At 42.6% G+C, this 26,833-nt stretch overlaps 1 protein-coding gene and 1 gene segment (V, D, J or C); both read right to left on the bottom strand.

Annotated features, from left to right (window-relative positions):
* Positions 1–5,777: 5,777 nt before the first annotated feature.
* Positions 5,778–23,170, bottom strand: LOC132869406 (titin-like). The gene is made up of 11 exons (XM_060902727.1): positions 23,029–23,170; positions 19,084–19,389; positions 18,699–18,992; positions 18,114–18,419; positions 17,704–17,988; positions 10,621–10,914; positions 8,190–8,495; positions 7,775–8,059; positions 7,343–7,669; positions 6,320–6,607; positions 5,778–6,021 (listed from the first exon to the last, which is right to left on the bottom strand). The coding sequence occupies exons 1-11, from the start codon at positions 23,168–23,170 to the stop codon at positions 5,858–5,860; spliced, it is 2,997 nt and encodes a 998-aa protein (XP_060758710.1). The 3' UTR covers positions 5,778–5,857.
* Positions 23,171–25,474: 2,304 nt separating this feature from the next.
* Positions 25,475–26,833, bottom strand: part of LOC132868332 (Ig mu chain C region membrane-bound form-like) — a 76,558-nt gene continuing 75,199 nt past the window's right edge. Inside the window, 2 exon segments of the C gene segment in view lie at positions 25,475–26,055; positions 26,264–26,566. Coding sequence covers positions 25,670–26,055; positions 26,264–26,566 — 689 coding nt within the window.

Raw genomic sequence — 26,833 nt, forward strand, 5'->3', positions numbered from 1 at the left:
CCCCCAGAGCTGACAGAGGCACCTGGCTTGAACGACAGTGTTTCCACGTTTATTCCGCATTTAGACTAGACTTAACTAGACAAGAAGACTAGACTAGACAAGACTAGACTTATGCAATGTTTTAACAGAAGCTGACCCAATAAACTATGATATCTACACATTTACAACCACTGACACAAATATTTACGTTGTATTTTTAACTAAACAAGACCTACTACTGCATTTGTAATGTTGGAGCTATTCATTTTGAACAGTGCTAATTGTTAATTAATGTGTTATTGTGTATTGTGTAATAATAGTGTGTATTATTATGATTTTACATTAGTTTACATTAGTTTATATTTTTTGTTGATAAGCATGATAAACATGATAAGAATGATAAGCAAACGTAAACGCTATGTTACATTAAATAAAATTGACTAACACACAGTGGTCTAGCACCGTAGCACTTGTACAGCTGTGCACAAAAGTATCTCGATATGGATGATAAATGTCGTTTTTATCATTCTGTTCATAGACCAGGGAACATCAATATTGCATTATGCATATTATTGTGTTGTGTTTAACAATTGTAACTCCAGTCCGTACCTTCAGATCTCGCTATGCCAGTAATACTCAGGTGCTACTTCGAGTTCCTCATCGGTGTGGAATCCAGTTAAAAAAAACACCATGTCGTAGCAAGCACTCGCGCGTACAGGCAACCCAATCAGAGGTGACGCAAGGAGGAGAGGTATTTTACTGGTCATAGAACTATCACGTAACAGGTGAATTCAAGAACACACACATGCCCGCGCACACATTCATTGCGCAGTGCGCAAGGGCACTTATTTCTGAAAATTACGTCCAAAAGCAGTGTTTTTGAGGGTGCTGAGCTAGGGGATGCTGAGCTCGTTTTTGGGGGTGCTTGAGCACCCCCAAAAATAGGCTAAACATGCCCCTGCTCTCGAAGCACTTCACGATCACCGGGGTGAGGGCTGGTGACGGGAGACTTCTTTGGCACTGGGGTTATTGTTGCTGATTTTAGGCAGGGCGGGATGACTGCCTGAGCCAGGGAGAGGTTGAAGATCCTGGTAAAGGTGAGGGCGAGCTGATGAGCACACGCTCTGAGCACTTTACCAGGTACTCCATCTGGACCAGTGGCTTTCTTGGGGTTCACTGCCAGGAGCATCTGTCTGACATCGTGCTCCTGTACAGTGAATGGAGTGGTGCAGGAACCGGGTGGGGGTGGGGGCAGGGCTGGAGCAGATGAGTGCTGCTGGGATGTTTCAAAGCGAGCAAAGAAACAATTCAGCTCCTCTGCCAGCGGCGCACTCAGGTCTCCTGTTGATGCATCACAGTCTCTAAAGTTTGTGATGACTTGTATACCCCGCCACACCTCCCGTGTGTTGTTGCTGGACAGGTGGGACTCTATACTTATCCTATGGTCCACCTTGGCTTTTTTAATTCCTCTTTTCAGGTCAGCTCGAGCAGCTCTGTACAGAGCTCTGTCACCTGACCTGAAGGCAGCATCGTGGGCCCTGAGGAGTGAGCGGAACTGGCTGGTCATCCAGGGTTTCTGGTTTGGGAAAACCCGGACGTTTTTGTCCACTGTCACATTCCCGATGCAGAACTTGATATAGTCCAGTACCGTTCCTGTGAATATCTCCAGCTCCTGGTGTTCAAATAAGTCCCAGTCTGTCTGATTGAAGCAGTCTTGTAGTTTGCAAAGTGCATTGTCAGGCCAGGTTATAACATTCCTAATGGTGGGCCTGGCTCTGCATCTGAGGGGGGTGTAGACTGGGGAGAGCAGGAGGGAAAGATGGTCTGATTGGCCAAGGTGGGGGAGGGGTATGGCTCTGTACACATGCCTGATGTTGGAGTAAACATGATCCAGAGTGTTCTCCCCTCAAGTAGAACACTTGACATGTTGATAGAACTTCGGCAGTACAGTCTTCAAGTTGGCCTTATTAAAGTCTCCCGCAATTATGTGAACACCGTCGGGGTGGGCTCGCTGCTGTTCATTTATGGTGTTCAGCAGGAGAGAAAGCATTCTGTTTACACTGCGCTTTCTCTATAACATCATGGTGTGGACAGACAAAGTACAAGGGCGCCCCTTATCATCCCATTGTGTTCTCCTTTCTCCTGCAAGTCAGACGCACGGAAACACGTGATCAACATATCCAGGAGAGTGTGAATTTTTGGGGGAAATTTGGTGGAAAACTTTTGATCAGTTTTGCTTTCACAAACATTTACTCACACATTATAGAGCTTTCCTGTAAGCCTGATAAACGAGGCCCAAAGTCTGTTTTCCATGACCCCAATATCCCAGAATCATCTGCTCACTGCTGCCATCTAGTGCTAAAAGTGAAAATTGTGTACATGCTGAAAGAAAACCAGGACACAGAGTCATATCTAAAATGCCCATTCTTGCTCTTGTCTTGTTCTAGATTTCTAACCTGACTCAGTCATCCAGGTTTCTACTTTACAACCTGAAGAAGCTCTGGTCATTTCTCTCCATGGAGAACACTCAGCTGCATGTTCAGTCCCTCGTCATGTTGAGATCAGGCGACTTCCTCCTGACAGGTCTTCCACTGGGTGGAAGCACATCCCTGCAATTTCACCAGAACACAGCTGCATGGCTTGAGCATTTGTTCCAAAGCTGTCAATCAGGAGATTTTACACACTGCAGCCGGGCTCAGGAGATGTGGGCAGCTCACACACACACACACACACACACTGACTGAAACAGCCTCAACACATGGACTGAAGTGAATTATCAAAGAAGAAAACACAAACCAGCCTTAATCTTAACAAGAGCCCTGTGTATCATGAGTCATAAAAAGCCTCAGAGCATTAATGATTCAACACCAGCTACAGTGCCTGCCAGAATTATTGGCACCCAGAAGAAAATGAGCAAAAATTATTTGCAGAAATTCCACAAGAGAAACTATTTATCTATTTTTTCCAACAAAAACGATCTGCATTAAAGCCATTTTTAACTGAAGTCATGTACATATTTAACATAACGTTTTAAATCAAAGTAATTCTTGAAAAACTTGTATGATTTTCCAGGAAGTATGTTGTTGCCATTGTCTCCATGTCCTCAGGTAAGGTATATAAAATTAGTTCATGGTGACAAAAAGGACTCATGCCATTAAAAATGCACAGTTAAACATGATTATGTCCAGATCAAAAAGTCAGATCAAAATGTCTGAAATGACTGGAAATTTTGACCCATGAGCACATGGTTTCCCACACAGTGAACAGGATGGTGAGTTCATGGGAGAAAATGTGACAAATGATGAAAACACTGAGTATGTTTCATGTTTTTGACATTAAGAATGAACAGGTGATCTGTGGTTGGTTTTAGATTTTTCATTTTGGAGAAAGCACAGGTGGCAGTGTGGGTTCGAGAACAGATGCATCCTGTTCCTGTGACTGTAACCGTGATAGATGCTTTACTGATAATAATCTTATACACTGACCTACAGGTTAAATGACATATTAAACTGTTAGTAAGTGTATAAATGCGATTTCTATTTGATTCATGTATAATGTTTTACATTTTGTATATTACATGTGTATGATCAAAATATATTCTGGTGCATTTTAGTTGCGTCTAATTTCTTTACTGCACAATACAGTTGAATTCAACTCCATGGTCATCTTGTAGGAAACAAAGACTACTTTATCACTAATGTAAAATAACTGCAGGTCTACACAGGTGAAGAATGAAGACTGAGTGAAGCAGAACGATGGACAAAATGTATCAGGAGAGTAAAAATGTAATAAATTACATGAATGGTCATTTACATGGAGGCCATTTGAAATGCAAATTTTCTTGCATAAAGTTTCGATTCACAGTTTCTAATCTCTTCTCTCTCCAGCTGTGACTATCAGAGCCTGAAGCAACACACAGATGCACACCGAAACACACACATTTTGAAGAAGTGAGCTCAATCAAGCGTTAAAGTTTTCTGCTTTGTTAATCAAATCAGTTCAAGCTGTTCAGATTCAAGCCACAATGAGTTCATGATTAAATGTTACACAGGAATACACATGGGCAAGAATTCAACAAACAAGCTTTCACGAATAAAATAAAATATATGGATATAAAATATCACGTACTTGCTGATGGACTGAGGAAAGGTTAAACTGGGAATTGATCTCGACACCATGGAAAGTCTTTCACTCTGTAAACACTGGAGAAACTCTGCTTTCGGTGATCCACATGTGGTTCCTTCAAATTGTACAGTGTGAAGTTTAGTCAACAAAAAGTGTAATATTTCACTCATCATGTGAGAGGCAGGTGATGTACAAACGGCCAAGTGTACTTCACAATTTGAAGTAAGTGTGTGTGTGCTGTCAGCTCTGGACTGGGGAAAATTGTCTGCGTGTTAATGTTAATGTCATTTTCATGTTGATATTTTGTCAGACTAGCAGTCGTAGAGTCATTGACTATTACTGATCATCTCAGGCGATTAATAACACACTGTCATGATCTTTTATTTTGAGTTTCAAAAGTCTGAACAAAATGAACGTTAAATATCTTCCTGGGAAGTGAGACACATGGAGTTGTTGGAAGTGAAAAAGAATTTTGCATGTCTTATTCTCAGGGATGTACATGTGCATCTGAATTTCATTTGATTCAATCATTTATTTTTTATATATATATATATATATATATATATATATATATATAAGGGCGGCACGGTGGTGTAGTGGTTAGTGCTGTCGCCTCACAGCAAGAAGGTCCTGGGTTCGAGCCCCGGGGCCGGCGAGGGCCTTTCTGTGTGGAGTTTGCATGTTCTCCCCGTGTCCGCGTGGGTTTCCTCCGGGTGCTCCGGTTTCCCCCACAGTCCAAAGACATGCAGGTTAGGTTAACTGGTGACTCTAAATTGACCGTAGGTGTGAATGGTTGTCTGTGTCTATGTGTCAGCCCTGTGATGACCTGGCGACTTGTCCAGGGTGTACCCCGCCTTTCGCCCGTAGTCAGCTGGGATAGGCTCCAGCTTGCCTGTGACCCTGTAGAAGGATAAAGCAGCTTGAGATAATGAGATGATATATATATATATATATATATATTTTTTTTTTTTATTTGAAAGTTTGAGACATGTCTTCATCTTCTGGTGAAAGAGTGAATAATTAATCAGCAAAACTCCACTGGCACTGCCGTGAACAAAAGATTTAACAATCTCATCTCTCATCTCATTATCTCTAGCCGCTTCATCCCTCTACAGGGTCGCAGGCAAGCTGGAGCCTATCCCAGCTGACTACGGGTGAAAGGCGGGGTACACCCTGGACAAGTCGCCAGGTCATCACAGGGCCGACACACAGACACAGACAACCATTCACACTCACATTCACACCTACGGTCAATTTAGAGTCACCAGTTAACCTAACCTGCATGTCTTTGGACTGTGGGGGAAACCGGAGCACCCGGAGGAAACCCACGTGGACACGGGGAGAACATGCAAACTCCGCACAGAAAGGCCCTCGCCGGCCCCGGGGCTCGAACCCAGGACCTTCTTGCTGTGAGGCGACAGCGCTAACCACTACACCACCGTGCTGCCCAGATTTAACAATAAACAAAACACACGAAAAAAACACACGAATACAAATGTAATTCAAATTAAGGAAAGGATTTGAATATATGTCTTTCAAGACTCAGAGGTAAAAAAATAAAAACAGCTGAAAAAAGCTCCAATTTCCATGATCAAACAACAAGTTCATTTTTTTCCTTCTTTATTTTCCTTTTACTCACTGCATCTATCAACTTAGAGATTAAAAAGATTCACACAAGTACAACAACACAGCAATAAAGCATGACATAATGTAAGGATTAAACGCGAGTCTAAAAGACGCCCGAAAGAGCTGATCATGCCATCTTCACTTTGACCAGAGTCATTGAACATCCATAGACGAGAGAGATGACAAAGAGGATGATGAAGGCACAGGCCATGTTCCAGGTTTCCTCAGCCTGATCCAGTGTGCTAGTTTCAGACTTGTTCTCATCAAAGTATATCGTCTCTTCAATAAATTCTGGAAGAAGAAAGGATGTGGAGTTATTTTGTCACTGAAGGAGAACCGAGAAGTAAAGAGCTGCTTCATGTCTCAACTTCATGAAATTAAGGGCAGAGTTTGTGCTTTTGCTCTCAGATGAAGTAAATGTATTTATACTGATTCGGATTGGTCAGGAGGTGTTGAGTCATTTGAAATTTGACTCATAGATATCTGAGTAAACACCAAAGACGCTAGAATTCTTCAACAGAACTGTTTATGATACAGGATCGATCCCAGGACTACGCTAATAGATTCCAGAAATAAATAAATAAATCACCTGTTTTGGAGATGCTGCGATTGATGGTGCCAGTGACGTGCCTGACATGGCATGTGTACGTGGCTCCAGGTGCCCATTCAGCGGCCTGGACATTCAGGTGGCTTTTAATGCTGAATTTCCCATCAGGCCCTTTGGCAGAGCTGCTGGTGTTGTCCTCATGATGTACGCTCACACTGTTCAGGAGCCAGGTGATGTTAATGGCTGACGGGCTGAAACCGTACACCAGACACACCAGCTCATCTCGACCCTGCAGCAGCTCCATAGAGGGAGGATGTTCGTTCACAGAGGCTGCAAGAAACACGCAAATAAATCAACAAAGAAAACAGCAAATCAACGAAACGAGCCGCTTCCACCAGAGACAGGACATGACACGTTACTGACCAGCTAATTCACAGGGACTTGGAGAAAATGCTTCACAAAATTGAAATAGTCAAGCTTCCTGTTCATGGAAGGAGACGCCAGTGTCAGTGCTTTGGAACAGCCAGAGGTAAAGCTGTTGCTTTAAGTTGAAGGATGGATGTTATACTGTGTTTCAGAACTTTTCAGTAAAAAGCTGCAACTTCAAGAGAAAGTGAGAATACGACTATTTATAGCTGTGGGTGAGAACTAACCTGTTATGCAGCCATTCCACAATATTTCATTTCACTACAAATGGATAAAGTATCACGGTAGTTTTTTTTTTATGAATAAATTGTCATTGTTGGCAAATTGCTGTAATAAAAGAAGAAGAAACATGACAATTTGAGACATGCTTTTATGATTTTCCTATCAGAGCATGCCTCCAAGTGTTATATTTTTGGAAAAAGCGGCATCGAAGCCCTCAACATGCTTTGGGAGTCTGATGTCAGGTGTGTGTGATAAATGAATGCAATGTGATATGGACTAAATCATATTTATGGCTGTTCACGTTCATAAAAATAATGAATTTCAGAAACTGAGTCAAGCACAGAAATGGTTTTCTTCTCTTTTCACAGAAAACTCAATAAAATGGTTCCTTAAAGGTCAGTGTTTGTGAGCACTTGCCTCTGGTTTTTGAGATGTTGTGTTGCTGTGCGTTCTTGGAACAGAGATGTTTCACCTCACAGGAAACAGTTGTGTCTTTTTTCCACTCTGCAGCCGGAACATTGAGAACACTTTGGACGCTCTGTGTTCCGTTGCTGTGCTCTTTAGGAGTTTGTGTGGTCGCATTCTGAGAGTAATTGTCCTTTCCTACTTTCCAAATAATGGAGAAGTCCTTGAGCCTGCGGCCCAACAGCAGACAGGTGACGGGGACCAAATCCTTGGTTCTCATATCAGTGATGGAGGGACCCAACAGGTAAACCTGTGCCATCGGAGCAGAAGCTGGAGTCACTGGAGATAAAGACATGATATTAGTCTCGAGACGGACGTCGACAAGATCTACATTTGGTATCAACATCATGAACTTTTTGGACACGTGGTCCTTTATTCGAATACCTGCACAGACACTGGTGCTCTTCTGAACAGGTTTGTGATCCTGATCGCTGACCTCACATGTAAATTCCCCTCCATTATTCCAGTCCTGCTGTGGAAGCGATATCTCGCTGGACACTTTCACACGCCCGTCTGCTTGCACCGTTACTTCACGGAGATCATTCAGCACAGATTTGGGGAGCCACTTGATCTTTGGGTTAAGTCCAGTTCCAGAGCAAAGAAGTTTTTGTGTCTTCGATGCAGATTTATCCACAGTGGAAACAACTGAAAGTTCCACTGAAGGGTCACCTGGAGAGAGGAGAAGCTCAAACATTTGAGCACAAACTGGAAGGATTTAATTTCTGGCTCCACTGATTTGTTCCTGTAAATATTACCGATATTCAAACAGTAAAGACATTGAGGTTGAAATATTTCTCACCAAAAATGTTTCCTGTAGAATTGGACTCCCACTTATTGGTACTGCTTTGCTGAATCTGACAGGTGTAACGTTGGTCTTTGGATTGTGTCGTTTTGGAAACAGTGAAACGTGCAGTCAGAGTGTCCTGGCCTTTGGGCAGGTCCACATACTGAGTATCAGAGTGCTTGGCTTCGTTGGCCTGGAGGGTGACGGCGAGCTCACCAGAGGGCAGATCTCTTGCGGCACACACCAGCACTGCGCTGTCTCCCTTCTCTCCATCTGTAAGAATCCTCCTGATCACCACTGTCGGAGTTTTCTGCACAGGTCCTGAGGAACATCAGGGAAAGGTTTTTCATTTCACATTTTCGATGAAATTAAAATATTTTAAGTGACTTTTCCAAACTGGAACCAGTTGAGGATGATCCCCATGTACCTAAATTCATGTATCTACTCTTTTAATCACTCATGTACTGTATGTGAGGCAACCTGGACAATCCCGTCACACATCAAGTTGTAAAGTGTGGCCTTTTGTATCTTGCTTCTTGCAATATAAATGAACATATAGATTAGAAATACAAGTTTGATGTTCCTGGAACTGGAAGAGGTCGCGCTACACCACTGGCATCTAGCAGAGGGGGCAGCGGTGCACAGTGAGAGCAGCCAAGCTGGAGAACTCAATTACCCAGAATTCTCCAGGCTGATTAACCTGAACTGCCTGCACCTGCCAGGAAGGTTACTGAAGGCCAACACTGGAGGCAGTACTTTCTCACCTCTTTGTGGAGGGGAGATTGGTATGGTATTTCAGGGCTTTGAGAAGTGCAAACTGGAAAATAAAATGAGGCAAGGAATAAAGAAGTGGAAAAGAAACAAAAGAAAACAGATAGGAAGTGGTAGAAAGAAGGTATGAGATTGACTTAAACATGGCCAGGAAAAGAAAGCAACTGAAACATTTTCCAAAGTGCACAAAATACACCCGAGCTTTTCCTGGGACCTTCATCCTATGATATCAGTTTAACTTTTGGAGCTGTATGTACACATTATAACCCTCATCCTCAAAGTTAAAATTGAATTTAAAAAAAATTCTGGACACTTATTAAAAATTAAGTAGAGAAATTCCTGGTGTAGTTCAGTGATCAGCCCTTTGGAGTGTTTCATTATGAACTTGCTCCAGTGCAACCCATCAACTTGGAGATCAAAGGCCAGGTTAATTGCCCCATCTGTCATCAATTGGTTTTGAGGATTTCATCCACACTCAGGCTACGTTTACATTAGACCGTATCTGTCTCGTTTTCTTCGCGGATGCACTGTCCGTTGACATTAAACCGCCTGGAAACGCCGGGAAACGGGAATCCGCCAGCATCCACGTATTCAATCCAGTTCGTGTCTGGTCCGGTGCTGTGTAAACATTCAGAATACGCGGATACGCTGTGCTGAGCTCTAGCTAGCGTCTCATTGGACAATGTCACTGTGACATCCACCTTCCTGATTCGCTGGCGTTGGTCATGTGACGCGACTGCTGAAAAACGGCGCGGACTTCCGCCTTGTATCACCTTTCATTAAAGAGTATAAAAGTATGAAAATACTGCAAATACTGATGCAAATACTGCCCATTGTGTAGTTATGATTGTCTTTAGGCTTGCCATCCTTCCACTTGCAAGTGGTAAGTGATGTGCGCTGGGATCACACACACAGCGGCTCAGTCCCGAATCACAGCTTGTTCACTTCACTCGCGTGCTCTGTGAGCTGCGCAAGGCCGGAGTGCGCACCCTCCAGAGGGCACTCGCTGTTCAGGGCGGAGTGATTTGGAGCGCAGGATGCCTGCGGAGCCAAGCGTATCCGTGTATTGGTATTGCTGTGTGCACGCAAATCGTGTATTGTTGTTGCTGTGTGCACACTAATCGTTTTAAAAACGTTAATCTGATGATCCACTGATATGGTCTAATGTAAACATGGGCTCAGAATACACACTCCCCATGGTCATCTTACCTCACCTTTTAACAGACTTGACCTGGCCCTCTGTGCCTGAGATCCAGTCCCAACGCCACACCCAAATATTCCTCCATAATCGTTAATACTTAGCCATACATATTAGGAAAGGGAGGATGGAAGCTGGAATCTCTTATCTCTGTTTGTTTATGTACTTCATTTATTAATTTTTCCCTCCACTCCCTCTTCTTCCCACCACTCCCTCCCTCCCTCTGCTACCGTCTTCCCTCCCCCACTTCATCTACTCCTGTTATACCTGGGCATCTGGGATGGCGTGGAAAGCCTTACCCTGTCTGGCTGTCAGGTGGGACTGGCGTTGGTTGGTGCCATTGGGAGGGTTGATGGGTCAGGGTTCCCCTACGGGTCAGGGTCCCGAGGTCCTCTCAGCGCCCCGCCCACCCACCCCCCCAAAAAAAGAAGAAAAAAAAAGAAATACAAGTTTAAATTATATCCATTATATCCTTACCTGTAGTATCGATCGTCTCCTCTACTTTGTTGAAACATGGATGTTTAGCGATGCATGTGATTTTCTGCACGGTTTTCCAGTCTGCTGTAGAGATGGTCAGATTGCTGACCGTCTTGCCCAGTCTCGTCGCTTCTGTGCTCGTCGTGGCCTCCTTTTCCTTTCCGTCTACAAGCCATGACACTTGGGTGTTGAACATAGTCTCAACAACACAGGAGACTGTTATTTCTGAATCTGTCAATACTGACACAAGACGAGGTTTCTCCAGACGTATCAGCGGTTTGGATGTCGGATGAGCTGCAATATATCAGCGCAAGATTGTTCATTTCAATTTTGAAATCATGGAAGATTTTTATTTTGCATTTTTATTTTGCATTTTTCTTCTGTGGAACTGACCTTTACATTTGCTCCATGTTTGTTTGAAGGTCTTGGAATTGTGTGTGGCCTGACAGGTGAACTCTGTCCCTTCGTTCCATTGCCCTGTATTAATGCTGAGTTCACGGAGTGCAGCAAATATCTTTTCTCCTTTGCTGGAAGCTTCGAATACTTTCAGGGTCGATTTCTCTCGGAGTAGCTCCTCACCCTTGTACCACTCGACTTTCACTTCTTTCGGACGAAAACCATCCAACCAACAAAGCAGATGAACGATGTTGTCTGCTGTCGTGATGCTGATGGTGATGTTGGGCTCAGTCACAGGCTGAGCTATAAACAACGAGATACAAGCAATTCAAGTGCATGACATTTATATTATTGATATATTTAGTGATGAGTCAAACTTCCTCAAAGTTTCTTCATCTTTCATTGTGTATTAAAACACCGACAACAATTTTTTTCAGGAACTCAAACTGTAATTAGATTAGATTAGATTAGATTAGATTAGATTAGATTAGATTAGATTAGATTAGATAGAACTTTATTGATCCCTTTGGTATGGTTTCCTCAGGGAAATTAAGATTCCAGCAGCATCATTACAGGATAAACAGAGAATAGAAAATGGAAAAAAAAACCTTCTAGATCTCATCTCATCTCATTATCTCTAGCCACTTTATCCTGTTCTACAGGGTCGTAGGCAAGCTGGAGCCTATCCCAGCTGACTAAAGGCAAAAGGCGGGGTACACCCTGGACAAGTCGCCAGGTCATCACAGGACTGACACATAGACACAGACAACCGTTCACACTCACATTCACACCTACGGTCAATTTAGAGTCACCAATTAACCTAACCTGCATGTCTTTGGGCTGTGGGGGAAACCAGAGCACCTGGAGGAAACCCACGCGGACACGGGGAGAACATGCAAACTCCGCACAGAAAGGCCCTCGCCGGCCACGGGGCTTGAACCCGGACCTTCTTGCTGTGAGGTGACAGCACTAACCACTACACCACTGTGCCACCCAGCAGGAGAGATATTGCACTTTATATTGCACATTATATTGCACATCGTCTAGTATTGCTTATTGTTAGGCTAGGCTACTGCTCCTTCCCGTCCTCTGTCCTCCTGTTACCCTTCCTCCCCCCCAGAGAGGAGTTGTACAGTCTGATGGCATGAGGGACAAAAGAGTTTTTAAGTCTGTTTGTCCTGTACTTGGGAAGGAGCATTCTGTCACTGAACAGGCTCCTCTGGTTGTTGATGATGGTGTGCAGAGGGTGACTGGCATCATCCATGATGTTCAATAGTTTGTCCATAGTCCTCTTCTCTGCCACCATCACCAGAGAGTCCAGCTTCATGCCGACCACAGAGCTGGCCCGCCTGATCAGTTTGTCCAGCCTGGATGTGTCCTTCTTGGATGTGCTCCCCCCCAGCACACCACTGTGTAAAACAGGACACTGGTGACCACAAACTGATAGAACATCCACAGGAGTTTCCTGCAGATGTTAAAGGACCGCAGCCTCCTAAGGAAGTATAGCCTGCTCTGTCCTTTCCTGTATAAGTGATTGGTGTTGCAAGTCCAGTCCAGCTTGCTGTCCAGCCACAGCCCGAGGTACTTGTAGGAATCCACAGCCTCCACCTTGACTCCCTCGATCAGAACTGGTCGTGACCTTGGTCTGGACCTCCCAAAGTCAATGACCAGCTCCTTGGTCTTCGAGGTGTTGAGCTGCAGATGGTTCCTGTTGCACCACACAGCAAAGTCCCTCACCAGGTTCCTATACTCCTCCTTCCTGTCATCACTGATACACCCAACGATGGCTGTATCATCGGTGAACTTCTGAATGTGACACAGCTCCGAGTTGTAGCAGAAGTCTGCGGTGTACAGGGTGAAGAGAAGAGGGGCCAGCACCGTGCCCTGGGGTGCTCTGGTGCTGATAATCACAGTGTCAGATGTGATGTCCTTCAGCTTGACGTACTGCGGCCTGTTGGTGAGGTAGCTGGAGATCCAGGTGACCAGGCAGGGGTCCACTTGCATCCTGTTCAGTTTGTCCTGAAGCAAAAGAGGCTGAATGGTGTTGAAGGCACTTGAGAAGTCCAAGAAGAGGATCCTCACTGTGCCATTTCCCTTATCCAGATGCGAGTGGGCTTGGTGTAGCAGGTAGAGGATGGTGTCTTCCACGCCAACACCTGCCCGGTACACAAACTACAAACAGTCCGGGGCATGTTGTTCCTGGGGTCTGAGGAGGCTGAGGAAGAGCTGCTCCCATGTCTTCATCAGATGTGAGGTGAGTACCACAGGTCAGAAGTCGTTCAGCTCGCTGGGCCGACTCTTTTTGGGAACTGGAACCATGCATGATATCTTCCAGAGGGTGGGCACTCTCCCCAGCTGCAGGCTGAGGTTGAAGATGTATTGAAGTAGTTTACCCAGTTCAGCAGCGCAGGTTTTCAGTAGTCGGGGACACACCTTATCCGGGCCTGCTGCTTTCCTGGGGTGAAGCTTCCTTAGTTGACCTCTGACCTGGTCTGCAGTAATCATGGAGGAGTCTGTGTTGGCGTGGGGGAGGAGGGGGCTGCTGCGATGACTGGGGGGAGGTGTGTTGAGGGAAGAAGGAGAGATGGCTGCAGTGGGGGGAGGGTGGGGGGGACTTGGGCTGGTTGAACTGGTTGAAGTCATTATTCAACTCATTCACCCTCTCTACTGTCCCCTCAACAACTCTGGTCTTCGTATTGTGGCCTGTGATGGTTTTCACACCTTCCCAAACCTCCCTCATGCTGTTCTCCTTCAGCTTCTGCTCCACCTTTCTCCTGTAGCTGTCCTTAGCTTCCCTCACCCAGCGTTTCACCTCCTGCTGTGCTACTTTCATCGCCTCCCTGTCCCTGCTCCTGAAGGTGGCCTTCTTCCTGTTGAGGATAGCTTTGACTTCCTGTGTTACCCATGGCTTGTTATTAGGGTAATACAGTACAGTCTTAGTGGGGGAAACCATGTCTGCACATAAGTTGAGATAATCTGTCAGACAGTGTGTCAGCCCCTCTATGTCCTCACAGTGTGGGCGAAGCAGCACATCCCAGTCCGTGATGTCATAGCAGTCTCTGAGGGCATCTTCCATTTCAGGGGACCACCTCCTGATGGAGCTAGTTGTTGCAGACTGCCTTTGAACCAGGGGGGTGTACTTTGGCTGTAGATGAACCAGGTTGTGGTCAGACTTCCCTAGTGGGGGGAGGGGTGTGACTCTGTATGCATCCCTCACATTAGCATACAGCAAGTCAATTGTCCTATTGTTCCTTGTTGGACAGTCCACAACCTGGTAAAAAGCAGCCAAAGTAGAGTCCAAAGTAGTGTGATTAAAGTCCCCAGAAATGATCATAAATGCCTCAGGGTGCTGTGTCTGCCGCCTTGCTGTGACAGAGTGAATCCTCTCGCATGCAGTGGCTGCATCAGCCCTCAGAGGGATATAAACACCGATGGTGATCATGTGACTGAACTCCCTTGGCAGATAATATGGCTGCAGGCTAACAGCTAGCAGCTCCAAGTCCAGGCAACATAAAACTGTCTTTATGGAGATATGTCCCAGGTTACACCAGCGGTTGTTCACATAAATGATGAGTCCCCCACTTTTGCCTTTCCCGCATGGTTTCGTGTCTCTGTCAGCTCTCACAGCAGTGATTCCCCGCAGGTCCACGTTAGCATCCCGTACAAGGTGTGTTAGCCATGTCTCCATAAAGATAAATAAGGTGCTCTCCCAATAAATATGCTGGTTGTTCAGTGCAGATAGCTCGTCGACCTTATTCGGCAGCGAGTTCACATTCCCCATGATAACGGAGGGAATGGATGGTTTGTAGCACCACTGATTGTCCGCTAGCCTAACCTTTTGCTTAGCTCCAGCTTTTCAGCCCCGGGGTTTCCTCCTGAGCTCCGCTGGGATGGGGTGTCGTATTCCGGCTCGTCCCATTTTTTTCAGGGCCAGCAGCTCCTCTCTCGAATAAGCGAGAAAACTGGCTCCTGGTCGCATGTTAAAGTTAAAAATATCCACGTGATATAAGTAAAACACACTATGTCTTCGGAAGAAGAGCAGAAGAGTAAAAAAGGTGGAAAAAATATTGGATAATAAACATAATGATGATGTCATAAGAAATATGACTGCATCCAATACACCACAAGTAACTCTGTTTGAAACACACCTGGCACAAATCAGAGAAGATGGCATTTCTGTTTGTTCTGTGGATAAATAATTGAAAGCTATATTATATATTTTTCAGCACTTTTTAAAACTCCTGGCCCATCAGATCATGAGTTTGGTGAGAGACGAGTGAGAAAAACATATTGAGCACAACGTGCCAGAGCCTCATTAGCGAATGAATATCAGCAGATTTACTGTCCATTTCTGTTCAATCAAAAATATTTAATTTTCACTTCAATAATCTGACATTGCAAAATAACAAAATCAAAACTTGGTAATTTTTTTGTTCTTGGAAATTCACAACATCTTTTCTTTTAATTTTCTGCCCCCAAAGTTACAGCAAAGCCAAACAACCTCATCACCAGAGTTAAAAGTTTGACCAGTGTTTATTTCATCTGCATGACTGATCATAATAAATCTCATCGACAGAGCAAGCGAGACTGGAAGCGAGGACTAGTTCATAAACAAGTTTTTTTTTCCTTTTCCTTTTGACTCATTATATATCTGTGTTTATTTGGTTGTGTGTGGGAGTTTTCAAAAACAGAATTCAATGGAACAACTAATGACAAATAACTCTGTGTTTAGAATAAAGTGCCGGATTTATCACAGTAATCACTCTGTGTGTGTTTGATCTCGGTCTCCTCTTAGTTTTTTGCATGATTAATTTAAAGAACAACATCAGTATAATTCTTTGTGTGTGTGTTTGACAGTGTGTGGTGTTTTGTGGTGTGGTTAGAGGAAGGAGAGCAGGACAGGCTTCAGCGAGCACAGCACCCAGTGGATGGAAGCAGCAGTGAGGCAACAAGCAGGCCAAAGTTAAACGGCACAATCTTCCGAATGAAGAAGTGAAATCATCTGTATCTCTGAGATGGAGTGAAACACACCTGCACAGGAAGAAGTGCAACGTTTGCATCCATTATTCAACCATTTACATGCCGTGTTTTGCCTCTTATCTAAAGAGTGTTTTTTATTTTCTTTGTTTGCTCAGTGACATGAAAAAGCCTTTGTAAAAATGCACAAGAAAGTTTTGCATCATAAAAGAATAAATCAGAGAACAAAACACTTGGGCAGCACGGTGGTGTAGTGGTTAGCGGTGTTGCCTCACAGCAAGAAGGTCCGGGTTCGAGCCCTGTGGCCGGCGAGGGCCTTTCTGTGTGGAGTTTGCATGTTCTCCATGTGGGTTTCCTGCGGGTGCTCCAGTTTCCCCCACAGTACAAAGACATGCAGATTAGGTTAACTGGTGACTCTAAATTGACCGTAGGTGTGAAAGTGAGTGTGAATGGTTGTCTGTGTCTATGTGTCAGCCCTGTGATGACCTGGCGACTTGTCCAGGCTGTACCCCGCCTCTCGCCCGTAGTCAGCTGGGATAGGCTCCAGCGTGCCTGCGACCCTGTAGAACAGGATAAAGCGGCTAGAGATAATGAGATGAGAACAAAACACTTTTACTCCATTTACAGAACAGAAACTGAAGGAAATACGAATGTCAATTGTTTAGAAAAATGAAGCCAATTAAAATAAACACTCGACTCATGGAAGGAGTCTCCAGTGTCAGTGCTTTGGAACAGCCAGAGGTAAAGCTGTTGCTTTAAGTTGAAGGATGGATGTTATACTGTGTTTCAAATGTTTTCAGTAAAAAGCTGCAACTTCAGGAGAAAGTGAGAATACGACTGTTTATAGCTGTGGGTGAGAACTAACCTGTTATGCAGTCATTCTACACTATTTCATATCACTACAAATGGATAAAAATGCATCACGGTAGTTTTTTTAATGAAGAAATTATCATTGTTGGCAAATTGCTGTGATAAAAGAAGAATAAACATGACAATTTGAGACATGCTTTTATGATTTTCCTATCAGAGCATGCCTCCAAGTGTTATATTTTTGGAAAAAGCAGCACCAAAGCCCTCAACATGCTTTGGAAGTCTTATGGCAGGTGTGTGTGATAAATGAATGCAATGTGAAATGTACTAAATCATATTTATGGCTGTTCATATTCATAAAAATAACGAATTTCAGAAACTGAGTCAAGCACAGAAATGGTTTTCTTCTCTTTTCACAGAAAACTCAATAAAATGGTTCCTTAAAGGTCAGTGTTTGTGAGCACTTGCCTCTGGTTTTCGAGATGTCATGTTGCTGTGCGTTCTTGGAACAGAGATGTTTCACCTCACAGGAAACAGTTGTGTCTTTTTCCCACTCTGCAGCCGGAACATTGAGAATACTTTGGACGCTCTGTGTTCCGTTGCTGTGCTCTTTAGGAGTTTGTGTGATCACATTCTGAGAGTAATTGTCCTTTCCTACTTTCCAAATAATGGAGAAGTCCTTGAGCCTGCAGCCCAACAGCAGACAGGTGACAGGGACCAAATCCTTGGCTCTCGTATCACTGATGGAGGGACCCAACAGGTAAACCTGTGCCATCAGAGCAGAAGCTGGAGTCACTGGAGATAAAGATATGATATTAGTCCAGAGACGGAAGTTGGCAAGATCTACATTTGGTATCAACATCATGAACTTTTTGGACACGTGGTCCTTTATTCGAATACCTGCACAGACACTGGTGCTCTTCTGAACAGGTTTGTGATCCTGATCGCTGACCTCACACGTAAATTCCCCTCCATTATTCCACTCCTGCTGTGGAAGCGATATCTCGCTGGACACTTTCACACGCCCATCTGCTTGCACCGTTACTTCACGGAGATCATTCAGCACAGATTTGGGGAGCCACTTGATTTTTGGGTTAAGTCCAGTTCCAGAGCAAAGAAGTTTTTGTGTCTTTGATGCAGATTTGTCCACAGTGGAAACAACTGAAAGTTCCACTGAAGGGTCACCTGGAGAGAGGATCAAACATTTGAGCACAAACCGGACGGATTTAATTTCTGGCTCCACTGATTTGTTCCTGTAAATATTACCGATATTCAAACAGTAAAGACATTGAGGTTGAAATATTTCTCACCAAAAATGTTTCCTGTAGAATTGGATTCCCACTTATTGGTACTGCTTTGCTGAATCTGACAGGTGTAACGTTGGTCTTTGGATTGTGTCGTTTTGGAAACAGTGAAACGTGCAGTCAGAGTGTCCTGGCCTTTGGGCAGGTCCACATACTGAGCATCAGAGAGCTTGGCTTCGTTGGCCTGGAGGGTGATGGCAAGCTCACCAGAGGGCAGATCCCTTGCGGCACACACCAGCACCGCGCTGTCTCCCTTCTCTCCGTCTGTAAGGATCCTCCTGATCACCACTGTTGGAGTTCTCTGCACAGGTTCTGAGGAACATCAGGGAAAGGTTTGTCCTTTCGCATTTTCGATGAAATTAAAATATTTTAAGTGACTTTTCCAAAGTGGAACCAGTTGAGGATGATCCCCATGTATCTAAATTCATGTATCTACTCTTTTAATCACTAATGTACTGTATGTGAGGCAACCTGAACAATCCCGTCACACATCAAGTTGTAAAGTGTGGCCTTTTGTATCTTGCTTCTTGCAATATAACTGAACATATAGATTAGAAATACAAGTTTAAATTATATCCATTATATCCTTACCTGTAGTATCGATCGTCTCCTCTACTTTGTTGAAACATGGATGTTTAGCGATGCATGTGATTTTCTGCACGGTTTTCCAGTCTGCTGTAGAGATGGTCAGATTGCTGACCGTCTTGCCCAGTCTCGTCTCTTTTGTGCTCATCTTGTCCTTCTTTTTCTTTCCATCTACAAGCCATGACACTTGGATGTTGAACATAGTCTCAACAACACAGGAGACTGTTACTTCTGAATCTGTCAATACTGACACGAGACGAGGTTTCTCCAGACGTATCAGCGGTTTGGATGTCGGATGAGCTGCAATACAGTATATCAGCGCAAGATTGTTCACTTCAACTTGAACATCATGGAAGATTTTTATTTTGCATTTTCCTTCTGCGGAACTGACCTTTACACTTGCTCCATGTTTGTTTGAAGGTCTTGGAATTGTGTGTGGCCTGACAGGTGAACTCTGTCCCGTCGTTCCATTGCTCTGTATTAATGCTGAGTTCACAGAGTGCAGCAAACATCTTTTCTCCTTTGCTGGAAGCTTCGAATACTTTCAGGGTCGATTTCTCTCGGAGCAGCTCCTCACCCTTGTACCACTCAACATTCACTTTATTTGGACGAAAACCATCCAACCAACAAAGCAGACGAACGATGTCGTCTGATGTCGTGATGCTGATGGTGATGTTGGGCTCAGTCACAGGCTGAGCTATAAACAGCGAGATACAAGCAATTCATGTGCATGACATTTATATTATTGATATATTTAGTGATGAGTCAAACTTCCTCAAAGTTTCTTCTTCTTTTGTTGTGTGTTAAAACACTGGCACAACAACACTTCATCAGGAACTCAAACTGTGATATTGGACAATAAACTTCATGATGATGATGTCATTAGAAATATGACTGCATCCCATACACCACAAGGAACTCTGTTTGAAAAGCACCTGTCACAAATCAGAGAAGATGGCACTTCTGTTTGTTCTATGGATAAATAATTGAAAGCTATATTATATTTTTCAGCACTTTTTAAAACTCCTGGCCCATCAGATCCTGGGTTTGGTGAGAGACGAGCGAGAAAAACATATTGAGCACAACGTGCCAGAGCCTCATTAGCGAATGAATATCAGCAGATTTACTGTCTGTTTCTGTTAAATCAAAAATATTTCATTTTCACTTCAATAATCTGACATTGCAAAAGAACAAAATCAAAACTTGTTTTTTTTTTTTTGTTCTTGGAAATTCGCAACATCCTTTCTTTTAATTTTCTGCCCCCAAAGTTACAGCAAAGCCAAACAACCTCATCACCAGAGTTAAAAGTTCGACCAGTGTTTATTTCATCTGCATGACTGCTCATAATAAATCTCATCGACAGAGCAAGCGAGACGAGTTTGTGAGATTGGAAGTGAGGATTAGTTCATAAGTGTTTTTTTTCCCTTTTTCTTTTGACTCAATCTGTGTTTATTTGGTTGTGTGTGGGAGTTTTTAAAAACACAACTCAATGGAACAACTAATGACAAATAACGCTGTGTTTAGTATGAAGTGTCAGATTTATCACAGTAATCACTCTGTGTGTGTTTGATCTCGCTCTCCTCTTAGTTTTTTGCATGATTAATTTAAAGAACAACATCACTATAATTCTTTGTGTGTGTGTTTGACAGTGTGTGGTGTTTTGTGGTGTGGTTAGAGGAAGGAGAGCAGGACAGGCTTCAGCGAGCACAGCAACCAGTGGATGGAAGTAGCAGTGAGACAACAAGCAGGCCAAAGATAAACGGCACAATCTTCCAAATGAAGAAGTGAAAATCATCTGTATCTCTGAGATGGAGTGAAACACACCTGCACAGGAAGAAGTGCAATGTTTGCATCCATTATTAGATCATTGACTTGCCGTGTTTTGCCTCTTATGTAAAGTGTATTTTTTATTCTCTTCGTTTGCTCAGTGACATGAAAAAGCCTTTGTAAAAATGCACAAGACAGTTTCACTTCATAAAAGAATAAATCAGAGAACAAAACACTTTTACTCCATTTACAGAACAGAAACTGAAGGAAATACGATTGCCAATGAAACAGTTTAGAAAAATGAAGCCGATTAAAATAAACACTCGACTTCAAGGTCAACAACGATTCAAATAAAGATGGAAAAAACAATGAGACTTTTAACTGCATATTTTTCAAAGACCTTTATTTGAGATTTGAGTAAATGCATGAAAAAAGTCCAACATTTAAATGTCCAAAAGGTATTTACAGATATAAAATATGTGGAAAGTAGGCGAGTAGGCAACAGCAGAAAGTATAACTCAGAACAGTATCATGAAGAAACAGAGAGAAAACCAAACTCGTTTCCGTGCACTTTCTGTCTTCATTTCACCTGAAATCACAATTTTAATCTGATTAGATCACAAAAGTACCATTCGTCATGTGGGACAGAAATATATTGTCTTTGTTCATTATGTAATGAAATCAAAGTATCCTGGATATTCATCTCTCTCTCTCTCTCTCTCTCTCTCTCTCATTAGGGTGAATTCAAATGCTAGTGCATCTCAAAAAATTTGAATATTGTGAAAAAGTTCAATATTTTCCATCAGTTATTTAAGAAAGTGAAAATGTTATATATTATAGACTCATTACACATAAACTAAAATGTTTCAAGCATTTTTCTATTTTAATTTTAATCAGTATGGCATACAGTACAAAAACATTAAAAAAACATCTCAAAATATTAGAATATTTAATTTCGAGTTTGAGTAAAACAGTATGAACACAGTGTATCTCTCGGTCTAGTTCAGTACACACAACCACAATCATGGGGAAGACTGTTGACTTGACTGTTGTCCAGAAGATGATCACTGATGCCCTCCACAAGGAGGGTAAGCCACAAAAGGTCATTGCTGAAAAGGGTGGCTGGAAAAGGTGCACAAGCAACAGGGATGGCCGCAGTCTTGAGAGGATTGTCAAGAAAAGTTGATTCAAGAACTTCAGAGAGCTTCACAAGGAGTGGACTGAGGCTGGTGTCAGTGTATCAAGACCCATCACGAACAGACATCTTCAAGAAAGGGGATACAACTTTTGCATTCCTAATATCAAGCTACTCCTAAGCCAGAGGCAATGTCAGAAGTGTCTTATCTGGGCTAAGGAGAGAAAGAAATGGACTGTTGCTCAGTGGTCCAAAGTCCTCTTTTCAGATGAAAGTACATTTTGCATTTAATTTGGAAATCATGGTTCTAGAGTCGGGAGGAAGAATGGAGAGGCACAGAATCCAAGGTGTTTGAAGCCCAGTGTGAAGTTTCCACAGTCTGTGATGATTTGGGGTGCCATGCTATCTGCTGGTGTTGGTCAACTGTATTTTATCAAGTCCAAAGTCAACACAGCCATCTACCAGGAGATTTTAGAGCACGTCATGCTTCCATCTGCCAATGAGCTTTTTGGAGATGCTGATTTCCTTTTCCAGCAGGACTTAGCACCTACCCACAGTGCCAAAACTACTACCAAATGGCTTGCTGACCATGATATTACTGTGTTTGATTGGCCAGCCAACTTGCCTGACCTGAACCCCATAGAGAATCTATGGGGTATTGTCAAGAGGAAGATGAGAAACACCCGACCCAAAAATACAGATACGCTGAAGGCCACTATCAAAGCAACCTGGGCTTCAATAACACCTCAGCAGTGCCACAGACTGATCACCTCCATGCCACACCGCATTGATACAGTAATTCATGGTAAAGGAGCCTCAACCAAGTATCGAGTGTATAAATGAATATACTTTTCAGAAGTTGGACATTTCTGTATTGTAAATGCTTTTTTGATTGATCTTAGGGAATATTCTAATAATTTGAGATACTGGATTTCTGATTTTCATGAGCTATAAGCCATAATCATCAAAATTAAAACAAAAAAGGCTTTAAATATTTCACTTTACATGTAATGAATATAGAATATATTAAAGTTTACCTTTTTGAATTAAATTATGAAAAAAAGGAACTTTTTCATGGTATTCTAATTTTTTGAGATTCACTAGTATATTGGGACAGTTTCCACACCATTAATTGAAACAAAATCCCCAACACACGACACATTTCTGATATTTTCATAATGAGATGAGATGAGTTAACGTGTGTTTATAATATTCTAAAGAAGCTTCAGACATTTTTCCTTCATTCCCATTTTCATTCAGCACTTATTTTTATCCCCAGCAGACTGACTAAAAACATCAAGCCAACCATCCCATATTACAGGGACATGAACACAGCACAGTCTGGAAAATTATATAAATACAGGATATGAAGTAAAAAGATATGCAGACTGCTTTTATTGATTTATTTGTTTGTCCCAGTCAACCTGAATTCACCCTGTTTGTTTCTTGGATCAGGTCTCACCTTGATAACAGTCACTCCGATGCTGTAGAAGAGGGTGATGAGGAAGAGGAACACAAACGTCAAGGCAGTGTTTACCATGCTGTCATCCTCCATATCTGTCTCATGGTAGAACATCTCGGTCAACCTCAGGCCATCTATTACTGTACACATACACACACATTTGTACATGATGAGAATAAGAACAGAAAGAACATACGTATCAGTTTACAGATGATGTACACCACAACTTACACACTCTATACAGTGTAAAGGATTAAAAGTGGACTCGACATACTGAATATGAAGCATGGAATTTTCCAGTGCCAGTCTCATGCAACATGTTTTCCAACATTACATCAGCTTCGGCTCTCGTTAAATGGAAACGTTAACATTTAAAATGGCCAAAGTGGGTATATTTAATGTAATATCCTGACACTTATTTCATTTCATCCCACAGTGCTGTTGAATTCTCGACTCTGTTTGGTCAGATGATGTCGATTTGCTTCTATAACATCAGTTCTGGCTACAAGGTGCTTGTTCTAATATGTTATTTTTCTGTAGTAACATGCACATGAATGGATTTTTAAAAAAGGGTTTGGACATGTCGATATGGTCATGTTTTCTGTCAGGAGACACTGATTGAATATTTATGGAAGGAGTCTTTAGCGTTGGTTTTTGTACATTCAGAAGTCAAGCTGTAATGTTCAGTTTTCTGACATGGGAATGTCTTTCGAACGTACGGCTTTGCACTTTGCAGTTTCTTGCTTTTGTGACAAGTCGCACTTTGAGGTCAGTTTTGTTCATCCCAAAACAACAGTTTTGTTGTTTTGGGATGTGCTTTACACATGATAACAAATACTCCCCACTGTCCACTTTATTAGGAACACCTGTACATTCCTGTAGTTATCTCAATCAGCCAATCATGTGGCAGCAGTGCAATGTATAAAATCCTGCAGATACAGGTCAAGAGCTTCAGTTAATGTTTGCATCAAACATCATAAAGGGGGAAAAGTGTGACGTCTGAGACTTTAATCGTGGCTTGGATGTTGGTACCAGAAGTTTGAGTTTTTCATAAACTGCTGATCTCCTGGGATTTTCACAGAAACAGCCTGTAGAGTTTACACAGAATGGTGCAAAAAACTAAAAACACTGAGCGAGCGACAGATCTGTGGGTGGAAACGCCTCGGTGATGAGAGAGATCAGAGGAAAATGGACAGATTGGTTCAAGCTGCCAGGAAGAACATAGTAACTCAAATAGTCACTCTACAACCGTGGTGAGCAGAAAAGCATCTCAGAACACACAACCCATCAAACCTTGAGGTGAATGAGCGACAAGAGCAGAAGGCCACATCAGCTTCCACTCCTGTCAACCAAGGAAAGGAATCTGAGGCCATCATGGACACAGACTAACCCTCTGTATGCATTGTACTGCCTGCCACATGATTGGCTGATTAGATAACTGCATGAACGTGCAGGTGTACAGCTGTTCCTAATAAAGTGGACAGTGAAAGTATAACAGCAAATAACTGCATTTTATTTCTTGACTAGGTTACCGAGGTGTGTTTAAAAAAAAAATCTTTCAATGGATTTCATGTCTTTTGCAATTTCTCATGATTGGGGAGAAAACTCGTGTTTCAATGGTTCCTGATCAAAGTGGTGTCACTGTTCAAAATCAGCAAAAGGTTCTTGAGCCAAAGTGCCTTCACAGGTTCTTGTTTGTGTTTCTCTCAAATTAATATTGCATATCTTGATTCGTCGATGTTTGAATGCATGGTATTATGAAAGCTACGCATGAAGGTTTGTTAATTGAAACCGGTGACCACCAACCTGTCAAGGAAAAGGGGAGAAAAAATTCTCCACATTATATGAAAGTCTGAATGTCTTGGCTTGTTGCAGATAAAACAGCATTAAACTCAATCGTTGCAGCATTTTGATTTACGGCCTAATCAAGGATATATTTACGAATAGTCATCAACACAGAGCAACAGAAAAGCTTGACAAATATTACAGAAAGACACACACACACACACAAATTGTCACAGAAAACTGCAGAATTCTCTGATATTTAACAGAATGAATAGTTTATGAATGGATTTGTCTTTCTTAAATTTTATGAAACTACTTGAAATGATATTTGATGGACCTTTAAAGTCCATATTAATTATTTGCTTCTTTTTGATTGGAAATTTGAGCATTTTGGAAGATCCTGTCCAGTTTTAGGGAAAATGCAGTCCAACATGTCCCTTAACTAAAGACTGATGTGTTGAGAATATGATGAAGGAGGACTTTAAACCAGCTGTAACTAAAATGTCTTCAAACAAAGCCAGTCCAGGTGCAGCCATGGCATTATTTTACACAATCCACATTTAGGATATGGTCGGATCATGATGTCTTAAGTTAGTGTAATATAATAACATCATATTTCCGTACTGCACAGGGTACATGCTGAAGGATTTTTTTATTGTCATTGTTTCAGTGTAATATTGCATCAGACATATTCCAAAGACCAAGGACACACAAGCATCAGACAGACTTCAGGACAATGACATTGCATTAATTAAAAAAAAAAAAAGGACATGGAAGACGGGGCAAAAATAAACATAAAACAAGCATTAATAGCAGACAACACAGTTTCTAATACGTCTGGCAGGTCGGGGGAACATTCAGGTTGAGATTCACTAAGGTGGGTGGAGTCGCTTTGTTATTGATGGATCTGGATATGAGGCGCACAGAGTCCTCGATGGACTCGTGATAAACCCTGCAGCTGAACACAGCGCCACTCTCCCATTCTGTACTGCTGACAATCAGCTGGCTGTACACTGAAAACAGGTGGTCTCTCTCGAGAACCCGAGTGGTGTTGTGCTTATAGCCTTTCGCATCGTCCACTTGATTATCGTCAACAAGCCAAGACACATACACCTCCTTAGGGTAGAAGTCTTTTACATAGCAAGTCAGGGTCACCGATTTGCCTGGTCTCTCTGGTGGCGGGAGCAAGTAAACCTTGGGGCAGTGTTTTTCGCCTACAAACATGAAATCACAGTTAAGGTCAGTTTCAGTGTTCAGGAACATTGGTCATGCGTGAACTCAAATCAGAATTTGGACACAATTTCAATATTATTAGAGATCACCTCTGAAAATGTGTTTCTGCTTCCTAAAAGAAATTCCTCAGAGATTAATCAGACAAAATTAAGAGCAAGAGTATATATAAGTAATAAAAGCATTTCCTACCACTCGTTCTTTGGTAGACGACTGATTTATACTGCTGGATGAACGCTGAATTTTCCACCTCGCAGGTGAAATTGGTGCCTTTGCTCCAGTCATCGAAACTGATCGAGGTGATGAGTCTGACCTTGGAATCCGTTGAGACTTTTTTGACAGAAGAGAGCTCCTCACCCTCGTCATTAATCCATTTAATGCTCTTGAAACCCGAATCCAAGTCGGTCCTGCACTCGAGCTCGCCGGCGCGATCGAACAGTATGTCCCTGGTGGAAGGTGGGCAGATGCTCAGCTCGGGCTGCTTTGGAACTGACACTGTTAAGAAGATGTAGAATTTTTTTTTTCATGAAACAAGCAAGTATTTGAATAAAAAAAAAACAGTGAATAGATTAATATATGGTACATTTTCAGATTCTACAAAGTTTTAATGCAGATTAAACAAAATAATCATAACTGATAAATAACTCAGTTTCCAATGACAGCATTTCACAAGTGCTTTGTAGTCTTTCCTTAAAAAACAGTCTCTCATATTATGGTGTGAGAGTACCATCAAGCTCAAACCCCGTCACAGGAAGTTTTCAT

This window comes from Neoarius graeffei, chromosome 20, assembly GCF_027579695.1.
Source record: "Neoarius graeffei isolate fNeoGra1 chromosome 20, fNeoGra1.pri, whole genome shotgun sequence".
NCBI classification, from domain to species: domain Eukaryota; kingdom Metazoa; phylum Chordata; class Actinopteri; order Siluriformes; family Ariidae; genus Neoarius; species Neoarius graeffei.

Bases quoted from the DNA above. Each gene is read 5' to 3' on its own strand.
- LOC132869406 (XM_060902727.1), bottom strand. From the start codon at position 23,170: ATGTTCTACCATGAGACAGATATGGAGGATGACAGCATGGTAAACACT. The intron at 18,420-18,698 runs GTAAGGATATAA...GATGTTCCTCAG, and splicing joins GGAGACGATCGATACTACAG to AACCTGTGCAGAGAACTCCA. The intron at 6,608-7,342 runs GCAAGTGCTCAC...TGTTTCTTGCAG, and splicing joins CAACATCTCAAAAACCAGAG to CCTCTGTGAACGAACATCCT.